At 35.9% G+C, this 12,627-nt stretch overlaps 1 protein-coding gene across 6 annotated transcripts in view; it reads right to left on the reverse strand.

Moving 5' to 3' along the window:
- RAD17 (RAD17 checkpoint clamp loader component) overlaps nucleotides 1-12,627 on the reverse strand; it is a 31,693-nt gene that overhangs the window by 15,921 nt on the left and 3,145 nt on the right. For all 6 annotated transcript variants that reach the window (XM_027100924.1, XM_027100926.1, XM_027100923.1 and 3 more), the window contains 7 exons: nucleotides 12,168-12,425; nucleotides 11,549-11,632; nucleotides 9,727-9,883; nucleotides 5,725-5,861; nucleotides 5,180-5,232; nucleotides 4,966-5,091; nucleotides 4,803-4,872 (listed from right to left, as the gene is read on the reverse strand). In XM_027100924.1, coding sequence (XP_026956725.1) covers nucleotides 4,803-4,872; nucleotides 4,966-5,091; nucleotides 5,180-5,232; nucleotides 5,725-5,861; nucleotides 9,727-9,883; nucleotides 11,549-11,632; nucleotides 12,168-12,425 — 885 coding nt within the window. The remainder of the gene's footprint in view (nucleotides 1-4,802; nucleotides 4,873-4,965; nucleotides 5,092-5,179; nucleotides 5,233-5,724; nucleotides 5,862-9,726; nucleotides 9,884-11,548; nucleotides 11,633-12,167; nucleotides 12,426-12,627) is intronic.

The following is a 12,627-nucleotide window of genomic DNA, read 5'->3' on the forward strand; positions in this document are numbered from 1 at the left end:
GATGATCCCATTTCAGCTCTTGACAGAAAAACAGTACTGTGCTATGATCTTCAATATATTTTTAACTTTATTAACTAAAGCTGTTTCAAAAGTTCTTTATGAAAGTTATCCTTTTGCTCTACAGATCCCAACTTTCTAACATGTGTTAACATTTTAGGAGCCTTTCCAGACCACTTTTTGTGCACACGTATCTGTAAGTAAATATAGTATCTGTAAGTACATTCAGAGTTAGTTTTTTAAATATAAGTGGGATCATATCATATGTATTATTCTATGAATTAATACCATTCTTTGTGATCTTTCTATGTTAGTACCTTTAAGTCTATATAATTTTTTAAAAAATGTTATGGGTAGACAGTAATTTAACTAGTATTTCCCCCAATGAAGGGACATTTACATTGTTTCCACTTTTTTACTATTCCAGACCTATATATATACTATATATACAGCTGACCCTTGAATAGTGTGGGGTTAGGGACACCAGCCCTCCCCTCACAGTCAAAAATCCAAGTGTAACTTATAGTTTTCCCTCTGTAGCCGTGGTTCTGCATCCTCGGATTCAACCAATCATGGATCAGGTAGTACTGCAGTATTCACTACTGAAAGAAATGCACATATATGTGGCCCATGCAGCTCAAACCCATGTTGCTCAAGGGTCAACTGTATACCTTTGCCAACATGCATGAACATTTCTGTAGAAGCAGAGGGCCCTTCAAAGTGTCTGTAACATTTCCCAGTTTTATTTTTCCTAGCAATGGTAGGTGAGTGTTCATTTTTCCATATCTTTGGCAACCCTGTATATAAATCTTAAATTTTTTGTGCTCTGATATGTGAAAAATGTTACCTGGTTTAAATATGAATTTCTGATTACTATGTAGGGCTGAACACCTCTCATGTTTACTATCCATTTGTATTTCTTTGTGTACTGGCTTCTGTTCTTAGCCTTTTTTTTCTTGTAGGCATATTTTTATGTATTCAGGTATCAGTGGGGCTTCCCTGGTGGCGCATTAGTTAAGAATCCGTCTGCCAGTGCAGGGACACAGGTGCGAGCCCTGGTCTGGGAAGATCCCACATGCCGCGGAACAGCTAAGCCCGTGCGCCGCAGCTACTGAGCCTGAGCTCTAGAGCCTGCAAGCCACAACTACTGAAGCCTGTGCTCTAGAGCCTGTGCTCCGCAACAAGAGAAGCCACTGCAATAAGTCCGCGCACCGCAATGAAGAGTAGCTCCCACTTGCCGCAAGTAGAGAAAGTCCGCACACGGCAATGAAGACCCAACACAGCCAAAAGTAAAATGAATAAAAAATAAAAATATATATTCAGGTATTAGTGCTTTTCTGTTAAAAAACTGCAAATATTTTCTTTCATTCTCATGCTCGTCTTTTATCTTTACCATGCCTTCTGTCATTTACTAAGTTTTCCATTTTTTTTGAAGTAAATCCATGGCTTTTAGGTTTTGTTTCTTGCTTAGAAGACTTTCCCCCAACCCAAAGTATTTTTTCCTAATACTCTTCTAATTTTTGTATTTAAATCTTTAATCAAGGTTTAAATTATTTTTGTGCATAGTATGAACTAAAGAGGCAACCTTATGTTTTCCTATATGAATATCCAATTGTTCCAACACCAGTTGTTAACCATAATAATCTACTCTCCTTCCCCAGTGATGTAAAATGCCATTTCCATTATATAAAAAATTCCCATTTACACATACTGATCTATTTCTGTGCTGTCTTCTCATTTTATTCTTCCATTTGTCTATTACTGTGCTAATACCACACTGCTGTACTTCCTAGAGTTTCATCATATTATGTTCCAATACCTAGACAGCAAGTCTCTCTTCATCACTCTTTTACAAAATTTTCTTGCTCATGCCTTCTCTTCCAGATTAACTTTATTTTTATTGGGAATACGTTTACCTTAAAAATTGTTTTGAGAGGAGTACTTGTTTTTGAAAAATTCTAGATATGGATTACTTGCCAGTAAGGAAATATAATTTGAAATTATAATCCTTGGCAGCTGAAGAAAATACTATGGATGTTAATTACTGTGAACATGGCAAATATGGCTAAGATGTATGATCAGCAGTTCCTTCCACACTTTACATACCTAATGATATCAGAAAAGACTAAAGATCTTTCTTCCTATGAATACAGAGAAACATTTAGACTTAAAGAAAAACACTTAAGATATTCAACACTCTTTCTTATTATAACTCATTCACTTAAGACGTCAACACTCTTCCCTAATATAATTAACTAAGCTACAGAATACCAGAGATTAAACTCTCCTTTAAATCTTCTTATACTATCATTATCATCCTTGGAGACTCCAGACAGTATCATAATATTTGATTTTCTTTTTGATTTATATTTACATGTAAATATTGTGCTTGTTGCTGCTCCTTTTATGTAACATATCAATGATGATATCAAAAGTATACTAGTTCTAAAATTCTTGCTGGTCAACTATTTAAGGTAAAGCACATTAACCACATGACAAAGAAGTTATGGTATCTCCTTTTACTAACTTGCTAGAGTAAATGCCGTTTGCAATTTAATGACTTAGTCTAAAAAGAAGTTGTGAGTAATGTGATACAGTAGTATTATGCTGACTATTTTTATTTCTTCAATGTTTAATAAATATTTAAATATAGTTTATAATTATCATGCTTATAGTAGAAAACAGACATTTTTTTTCAAAAAGACAATAAAAAAATCACAAGTCATCCTGCCATCCAGAATAACACCCAGCATTTTTATGTATTTCTTTTAGTATGTATAGGTTTATGTATATATGTGCATTGTGTTGTCATTGACAACTGTATGTTTTGTTCTAGCACAGTGAATTGGAGTCAGAACAAAACTTAAACTCATCTGATACTTAATAGTCATGGAATATTATTCGAGTTATTTCCCTCCAAAGTTCAGCTTCCTTACCTATAAAATGGGGATAATTCTATATGGTTGTGGTGAGGGTTTAATAAGATCAGGTATGTAAAATTACTTTGCATAGGGCTTGACAGATATATCAAGGGCTGGAAACATCATTTCTATTGTTAGAATTATCATATAACTTCACATCTTGTTATTTTTAACTTGACATTAAATTGTATTTCCCCATGTCACTGAATATTTTCAAAACGCTAATTAATGACATAATAGTTCACCACAGTAACTGCTCCCTCTATTCCTGGACTCAGGGTGTTTCTAATATTTCACTATTAATACTTGTACTTATTCAGCTAGGTGCTCTACATGCATACATTATTCTGTTTAATCCTCAAAAATAACCTCTCCCTTGGAGACTTCCCTCAGTTCCTGTGATCCAGCACTCCAAATATATTATGATGTAAGATCCAGTTGATTTATAGCAGTAGGGCCCCCTAGAACCATGCTACTTGGAGTAGAAGTTTCATCAATTTATTTTAACATCATCTTGATTTGAAAGATAGAAAAAAATGATGCGTTAAAAGTAACAGCTATGGGACTTCCCTGTGGCGCAGTGGTTAAGAATCTGTCTGCCAATGCAGGGGACACGGGTGCAAGCCCTGGTCTGGGAAGATCCCACATGCCGCGGAACAACTAAGCCCATGCACCACAACTACTGAGCCCATGCTCTAGAGCCCGCAAGCCACAACTACTGAGCCCGCGTGCCACAACTATTGAAGCCCGCGCGCCTAGAGCCCGTGCTCTGCAACAGGAGAGGCCACCGCAACGAGAGGTCCATGCACCGCAACGAAGAGTAGCCCCTGCTGGCCGCAATTAGAGAAAGCCTCCATGCAGCAACGAAGACCCAAAGCAGCCAAATAAATAAATAAATAAATAAATAAATAAAATTTATGGGGGAAAAAGTAACAGCTATTTCAGGGACTTTGCTGATGGCGTAGTGGATAAGACCCTGTGCTCCCAATGCAGGGGGCCTGGGTTCAATCCTTGGTCAGGGAACTAGATTCCACATGCATGCTGCAACTAAGAGTTCACATGCCACAACTAAGGAGCCTGCCTGCCGTAACTAAGACCCTGCGCAACCAAATTAAAAAAAAGAAGAAAAAAAAACCTAACAGCTATTTCAGAACAATGTTAGTATACTTAACACTATTGAACTGGATGGTTAAAAATGGTTAAGATATTTCTAATACATAATACAGCTAATAATACTGTATTACATATTTGAAAGTTGCTAAGAGAAAAAAATCTTAAATGTTCTCACCACAAAAAAGAAATGGTAATTACATGACATGATGGAGGTGTTAGATAACCTATGGTGGTAATCATTTTTCATTACATAAGTTTATCAAATCAATGCGTCATAAACCTACTTAAGTTTAAACTTACTTAAACTTACATGATGTTATATGTCAGTTATATCTCAATAAAGCTGGAATAAAATGGTTAAGATGTTAAATTTTATGATTTTTTTTATCAAAATAAAAAATATATTAAATCTTTAAAAAGTGACAAGACAAAAGTAGAGTTGGACTGTTGCTGACTAATGGATGTAGATGCCAGAAAACAGCTTCTTGATAACAGATACAATTTAAAACACTAAGCCAAGCAAAGGGAAATTTACCTCAATGTGAAAAAGAAAACTAAGTTTAAAAGTAGAAAAAGGTTAAGGATTTTTAAAATTAGTATTTCCTACATTTTCTAAAATGACGTGCTTTATGAGTGTAATTAAAATTTTTTAATTTTAAAAACTGAAATAGTTTGTGTCTCTAACTCCTCAAGTTTATATAATACTACTTAAGTTTGGCTTTCTATAATTACAATGTAAGATTCAAATTAATCAGTTCTTAAAAGACTTACCTTATTAGCTTCTTTTGTCACTATTCGATTAAGAAACTTCATCATAATTGTTGGTGCCACAGGGTTGAAACTGTGAAAGTTTTACAAAGAAAGATAGTGGTTATGTGATTAATTTAAAAATACAGTATGTATATGAAATTTTAAGCAGAAATTTCATTCTTACCTAATATTTGATATAGCACACTCTTCCTGAATTTCTTTGGGAAACAGTAACCTTTGATTATTATCTCCACTGAGACTGTCAGAGATTATAAATATTAGAGGACATCGACCAATCTGCACGTACTTCCTAAAATAACAAAAGACAGCAAGCAAGGTTGAAATTTAAACCACCTGCCATTTAATCTGGAGTTTTAAAAAAGTTCACTGAAACTCACCTCAGAACTTCATGTAATGTATGAGAATCTCGATAAAACTGGTTAGGTAAATCCTACCAAAAACAAAGGAGAAACATTAGCTCAGTTTTATTCCCATGTAAATTTATTTTCAGATTTATATTTACCAAAACAGGAGAAATGTTATCTATTCAATGTACTGTAACCAGAACTGTTGTAGAAAGGGAGACATCAACTAGCTGATGTCCTAAATAGTAATACACATCAATGGGATTTTGATAGCAAATTCCTTAGGATCACTACAGATTATAATATTTTTACTAAGACGTCACTTTCTAAATACTTTTTGCCTTTCTATACGTAGGCCATTAAATTTTTAAAGTTCATTAACCTATAGCTACTCTATCCAAGTTTACTGCAAGAAACTTTAGGTTTCTTCTTGCACAAAGCCTTTTCTTGCACAAAGCCTTTATGTTATATTTTACCAGTACTAATACTATGGAGAGAGTAAATGTCATTATCACATAAAATATATCTTACAATTGTTTACTCAATAGTTATAGCAGAATTTCAAAAGCTGTCCTTACTTCAACTAGAATTATCTTCTTATCAGTTCTCAGATCATCTCCAAGCATTTGTAGTTTGTTATATTTTGTCGCTCTTAGTAGAAACTCTTTAAAAACTGCTATCTGAGACTGATAAGGAAATACATGGAAGCTTGATTCTGAAAGGAAACATATTTAACACTTTTATTTGCAACCAATTATATACACATCAATATTATACATATGTACGTAATATAGATATACATTAATGAATACATTTACATATACATGAATGAGCACACAATATTGTAGACTCTTTTTCAATTAGGCAAAACAGTTCAAATTTAAAATATTCATTTCAAAAGACAAAAGTCACTATGAACAACAGTAACTTTTCTGTACCAATGAATGTAATATGGAGTTAACTGATTTCAGAACACAGCTGTTAGTATAAAAGTCATACAATTGGTAAAAATATTTATGACTCTGCCTACACATTGAAGATTCTCCCAATTAGTGCATGACTGTAAATGAGCTGTTTTCAATAATCGTAAGTTTTGGGCTTCCCTGGTGGCAGTGGTTAAGAATCCGCCTGCCAATGCAGGGGACACGGGTTCGAGCCCTGGTCCGGGAAGAGATCCCACATGCCGCAGAGCAACTAAGCCCGTGAGCCGCACCCACTGAAGTCTGAGTGCCTAGAGCCTGCGCTCTGCAAGAGAAGCCACCGCAACGAGAAACCCATGCACCACAATGAAGAGTAGCCCCCACTCTCCACAACTAGAGAAAGCCCATGCGCAGCAACAAAGACCCAATGCAGCCAAAAATAAAAAATAAATAAAATAAATAAATCTATTTAAAAAATAATAAGTTTTAATGACAAAAAGAGAATGACTGATTAGTGAATTTGGGAATAAGGGAAGAAATATTTTATACAGAAGACTGTAAATAAAGACTTCCTAACAGGATAGAGAGCCCAGAGATAAACCCACACACATATGGTCACCTTATCTTTGATAAAGGAAGCAGGAATGTACAGTGGAGAAAGGACAGCCTCTTCAATAAGTGGTGCTGGGAAAACTGGACAGGTACATGTAAAAGTATGAGATTAGATCACTCCCTAACACCATACACAAAAATAAGCTCAAAATGGATTAAAGACCTAAATGTAAGGCCAGAAACTATCAAACTCTTAGAGGAAAACATAGGCAGAACACTCTATGACATAAATCACAGCAAGATGCTTTTTGACCCACCTCCTAGAGAAATGGAAATAAAAACAAAAATAAACAAATGGGACCTAATGAAATTTCAAAGCTTTTGCACAGCAAAGGAAACCATAAACAAGACCAAAAGACAACCCTCAGAATGGGAGAAAATATTTGCAAATGAAGCAACTGACAAAGGATTAATCTCCAAAATTTACAAGCAGCTCATGCAGCTCAATAACAAAAAAACAAACCACCCAATCCAAAAATGGGCAGAAGACCTAAATAGACATTTCTCCAAAGATATACAGACTGCCAACAAACACATGAAAGATTGCTCAACTTCATTAATCATTAGAGAAATGCAAATCAAAACTACAATGAGATATCATCTCACTCACACCAGTCAGAATGGCCATCATCAAAAAATCTAGAAATAATAAATGCTGGAGAGGGTGTGGAGAAAAGGGAACACTCTTGCACTGCTGGTGGGAATGTGAATTGGTACAGCCACTATGGAGAACAGTATGGAGGTTCCTTAAAAAACTACAAGTAGAACTACCATATGACCCAGCAATACCACTACTGGGCATATACCCTGAGAAAACCATAATTCAGAAAGAGTCATGTACCAAAATGTTCATTGCAGCTCTATTTACAATAGCCCAGAGATGAAAACAACCTAAGTGTCCATCATCGGATGAATGGATAAAGAAGATGTGGCACATACATACAATGGAATATTACTCAGCCATAAAAAGAAACAAAATTGAGCTATTTGTAATGAGGTGGATAGACCTAGAGTCTGTCATACAGAGTGAAGTAAGTCAGAAAGAGAAAGACAAATACCATATGCTAACACATATATATGGAATTTAAGAAAAAAAAAATGTCATGAAGAACCTAGGGGTAAGACAGGAATAAAGACACAGACCTACTAGAGAACGACTTGAGGATATGGGGAGGGGGAAGGGTAAAAAAAAAAAAAAAAAAAAACAAGACTTCCTAGGGACTTCCCTGGTGGTCCAGTGGTTAAGAATCTGCCTTCCAATGCAGCAGACATGGGTTCAATCCCTGGTCGGGGAACTAAGATCCCACATGCCGCGGGGCAACTAAGCCCGCACGCTGCAACTACTGAGCCCACGTGCCACAATTAGAGAAAACTGTGCACTGCAATAAAGACCCAACGCAGCCAAAAAAAAAAAAACCCGACTTCCAAGATTGTCAAAAGTAATGTTACTGTTAGAAAGCAGTAAAATTTCCAAGAGTATGGGATACTATGAGCATAAGGGTATTGTAAGGCCAGCAGGTCCGGGGAAGGGCCCAGGGAGCCAGACGGAACCCCCGCCAAAGTGGCTGATGCAACCAACACCTGACATTGCCACACCACTCGGCCCGGTCTTCCCGCTCCCCGAGGGGCGGAACCAACGGCTCTGAGGCTGATGCAACCGACACCTGACATTGCCACAGCACCCGAGAGATTACCAAAAAAGGGCTGCTTCACACAGCAAGCACCTCCCCTGCGTCCACCCCTATAAATTTTGTTCGTGCCCACACCCAGGCACGACTTCTCTGGCCCCTTTCTCTCGGACTAGTGAACCTCGCCCAGGAGCATTCCCAAATAAAGCTTGTTTAAGCTCTCCTCCGTTTTTGGTGCCGTTCCTTACAGGTATGCATACTAAAGATACAGTACGCACAGAGAATATTAAAGAAGAGCCTGAAGAATGAATTTTGAGGAATACTGCACATTAGAATATAATCATCCTCCTACAGAACCCCTTGCACTTCAAAATGGCCTAGAAGATTTGGATACCCCTAGCTTAGTTACCTAAAGCAGCAGTAAGACAGATATGAAAGTTAAAAATGATCGTGCTGGAGTTTATGAGCATATATGTGAAGTTATATCATACTATGTCTTTAAATTGATACTATCATTATTTTTGGATGTTTGTCTTAACGCCCCTTTTCGAATTCCAAAGACCATCTTTGCCTTATACTTTGATTTGATTCTAAGAGGTCTGATCTAAACTCTTGTTTGGAGGCAAGTTACTTTAATATATTTTAAGGCTTGATTTACACTTAAACAAAGAGTTCATTTATACAGCCAGAGCCTGGGAAAAAAGTACATAAATAATGCAAACTGATTAGCTTGTTATCTAACGAAACAGTTAAAACATTTAATCCTTAAAAACATCCCACTCTCCTTTGCTGGAGGGACCCTTCCTTCTCCTAAAATTACTTCTCTCTGAACCTAGGAAGTATGTGAGAAAATGCACACATATAGTTTCATCTGATTGCTACTCTGACTTTGTGAAGCAGTTGGTAGTGGACAAATGCCAGTCTAGTGTAGAGGTGGCAATATATACCTTCCTCTCAAAAACATATACCCTGGGACTTCCCTGGTGGCACAGTGGTTAACAATCCACCTGCCAATGCAGGGGACATGGGTTTGAGCCCTGGTCCAGGAAGATCCCACATGCCACGGAGCACCTAAGCCCGTGTGCCACAACTACTGAAGCCCGCGTGCCACAACTACTGAAGCCCGCATGCCTAGAGCGCGTGCTCTGCAACAAGATAAGCCACCGCAGTGAGAAGCCCATGCATGGCAACGAAGAGTAGCCCCTGCTTGCTGCAACTAGAGAAAGCCCGCGCACAGCAACGAAGACCCAATGCAGCCAAAACTAAATAAATAAATTTAAAAAACAAACAAACAAACAAAAGAACCCATATACCCAATAGGATCTTAGAAATCTTAAAGATATAGATGGGGGGCTTGTTACAAACCTCCTGTAAACCAGACTTTCCCCAGTATTTCCACTACCTTCAGAGTAAACCTTACCAGGGTTAAATATCTCCTTGAAATCATCTTTTTGGAATTGTGGTAAAACTGGATTAATCCACTCTTGTACTTGAATACCATGCTCCTTTGATAGTATTTTTATAGTTGTTGTTTTTCCACATCCAGGGGGTCCTGTTATTAATAAAATAGATCCACCCTAAAACCAAATATAAACATGAATAAAAAATCAAAATCATTGGAATGCTAGAATATTATGTATGAATATTCTTTTTAAATATTTATTACCTCTACGGATATTTACTGAATGTCAGGTATAAGCAGACTAAATTTCACGATGCTAGCTGGAATAAACCAGCTTTAGATAAGAGAATCTTATTTCCTGAACTTCTAAGCATAGTTTCTGATAATTCCTCAATTCTTGCATTATGTTCCTCCCAAGGACTACTGAGTAGCCAAATTAAAACAATTTCAGCTAGATTAAAGAGGTAATGTCTAAAACAAGTATTTTTAGGGGTTACCTGAACTCATAAAATTCAATCTTAATAAAGACCTCTCTTTGGATTATATACTTCAATATTATATAAGTATAATATTCTTATGGAAAAACCTCAGTTTAGATATCAGATTCTTTAAGAAATGTATATTAAGGGCTTCCCTGGTGGCATAGTGGTTGAGAGTCCGCCTGCCGATGCAGGGGACACGGGTTCATGCCCCGGTCCAGGAAGATCCCACATGCCGCGGAGCGGCTAGGCCCATGAGCCATGGCCGCTGGGCCTGCGCGTCCAGAGCCTGTGCTCCGCAACGGGAGAGGCCACAACAGTGAGAGGACCGCGTACCGCAAAAATTAAAAAAAAAAGAAAGAAATGTGTATTAAGAAACATATTACCAGGAACAGGACTCTAAAGACAGACTAGAGGATGCAGCTCCCAGTAACATTCCCTCATTCAGTAAATCTGATAAAAAAAAGTTAAAACTGAAAAATTATCAGGGGAAGATGCCCTACGTATAATGGTGGGCTGCAATCCTTGCTCATTTGTTTACTTTTATTAACTACAGTAAATAAGGGCCTGTATACTTGGACCTAGAGAAGAGCCAGTTACACTTTAATTTTATTATTTATTTATTTATTTTTTGGTCATGCTGTGCAGCGAAGGTGAAGGCAACTGTTCTAGATTTTAAAAGCCCTAAGAGATAGAACAATCAAATGTAATGGGTGGTCCTTGATTAGATACTGGTTGTAACAAACCAGATATAAAAGACAACTGGAAAAATGTGAATATGAACAGAGCATTAGATAACATTAGAGAATTAAATGCCAAACATTTATAATTTACATTAAAATACTCATGGGTGAAAATGATGAGTATTTTTACAGGTACATGAATATTCACTTACTATTCTATTTTTTCTTTATGTTTCAAGAATCTCAAAATTAAAAAAGTTTAAAAAGAGAGAGAGAGAATATTCTAGCTTGGGAACCAAGGGTAATTATGGAATTAGGAAGTGAAAGAAAAAACATAAGCGTAGGATGAATGACTATTTTAGGTTATATTTAATACAAAAACTCATATGTAATTTGCCTTCTTGCTTTAGTGTGAGATAATCTGATATGCTAAATATATTAGCCCCCTAATGGTTTACTATGCTTTATATATAAGAGGGAAAAAGAGGTACAAGTCAAGGGGAAAATGCAAAGTCTCTTTAGTCTTTTAATGACGAAGAAGTAGTAAGGTCAGACAGCTTTCTACTGCAGGTGATCTGGACTTATGAGAAAGTCAACATGAAAGTTTTTAATTTCTTATAACCAACCAGAGAAACACTTGAGGCCAAATATTTTTAAACACATTTCTTATTTAGTTACCTGTTTGCGCTGCCTTTCTAAGACTTCAGCTTTTAACCAGGTTTCAACTTCTTCAATTTTCTTTTTATGCACAGCAAGTTCATGCTAAAATTTTCAAGTTTAAAATAAAACATTTTAACTCAAAATTTTTTGATACATCAGCACAGGTTACTCTACATATTTTTAATGAAAAAAACTAGAAACAAGTAACATGATATAGTAATAAAAAGGTCCTTTTGATTATATTTAATTCAATTCTTTATACTGATATGGAAAAATTCTATTCTTAAACTGACCCCAATATATGAAAATTTGAGGCACATATGCAATTATAAAATATTTTAAAATACTGTTATACATTTTGGGAAGGGAATAAATAGGGAGGGGTATTACATTTAGCAAAAAATTAAATGGATCAAGTCTATGTTGGGGGTTAAATTAAATCGAAGACAAATAACCAATGGTATACCTTCTGAATAACTGTTGGGAAAATTTGAGACTTGGAATATAAAAAACCTAGAAATTATTGTTTTTTTTCTAATTCATTTAGGCAGAAAGATTTTTATGAATATCTGAAAATGCGCATCCCTCTCCTTCCTGAAAGTAAATTATGTAGACTTGTTTGTATGTCATTTATTACCTGCGTTTCTGGTTTGTATTTATCCACCCATGGTTCATTTTCTGACAGATATTCTTTTGAATTTTCTAGACCATAAATCTGCTTTGAGGAAGATAGGTTTCCTCTTTTTCTAGCTGGAAATTTGCTACTTTCTACTGTGGAAGGCACCTTTTTTCTTCTAAGGCTTGAGTTATTCACACCTAATGATGTGGCAGTAATAGTAGAGATGCTTGTAGTCTCTGAAAAATCATCAAATGATGAGTCTACCCAGTTTGTTATCTGAAAAAAAGAAACCATGTAAACACTATTACATTTTTTTTGCATCTATTCCCTATATAACTAAATGACTCTATTAAAAAAATTCTTATACTTGTAACATTTAAAATAAAAATCTCACAAATTAGCTCTTTAAATAAAATTGACTCTGTATTAGTCATTTTTCTACTTTACAATAAGCATAGATGTATACTTATCTACTTGA

The sequence above is a fragment of the Aethalodelphis obliquidens genome, unplaced genomic scaffold (assembly GCF_003676395.1).
Source record: "Aethalodelphis obliquidens isolate GAN/ISIS:26980383/991018 unplaced genomic scaffold, ASM367639v1 scaffold4, whole genome shotgun sequence".
Lineage (NCBI taxonomy): Eukaryota > Metazoa > Chordata > Mammalia > Artiodactyla > Delphinidae > Aethalodelphis > Aethalodelphis obliquidens.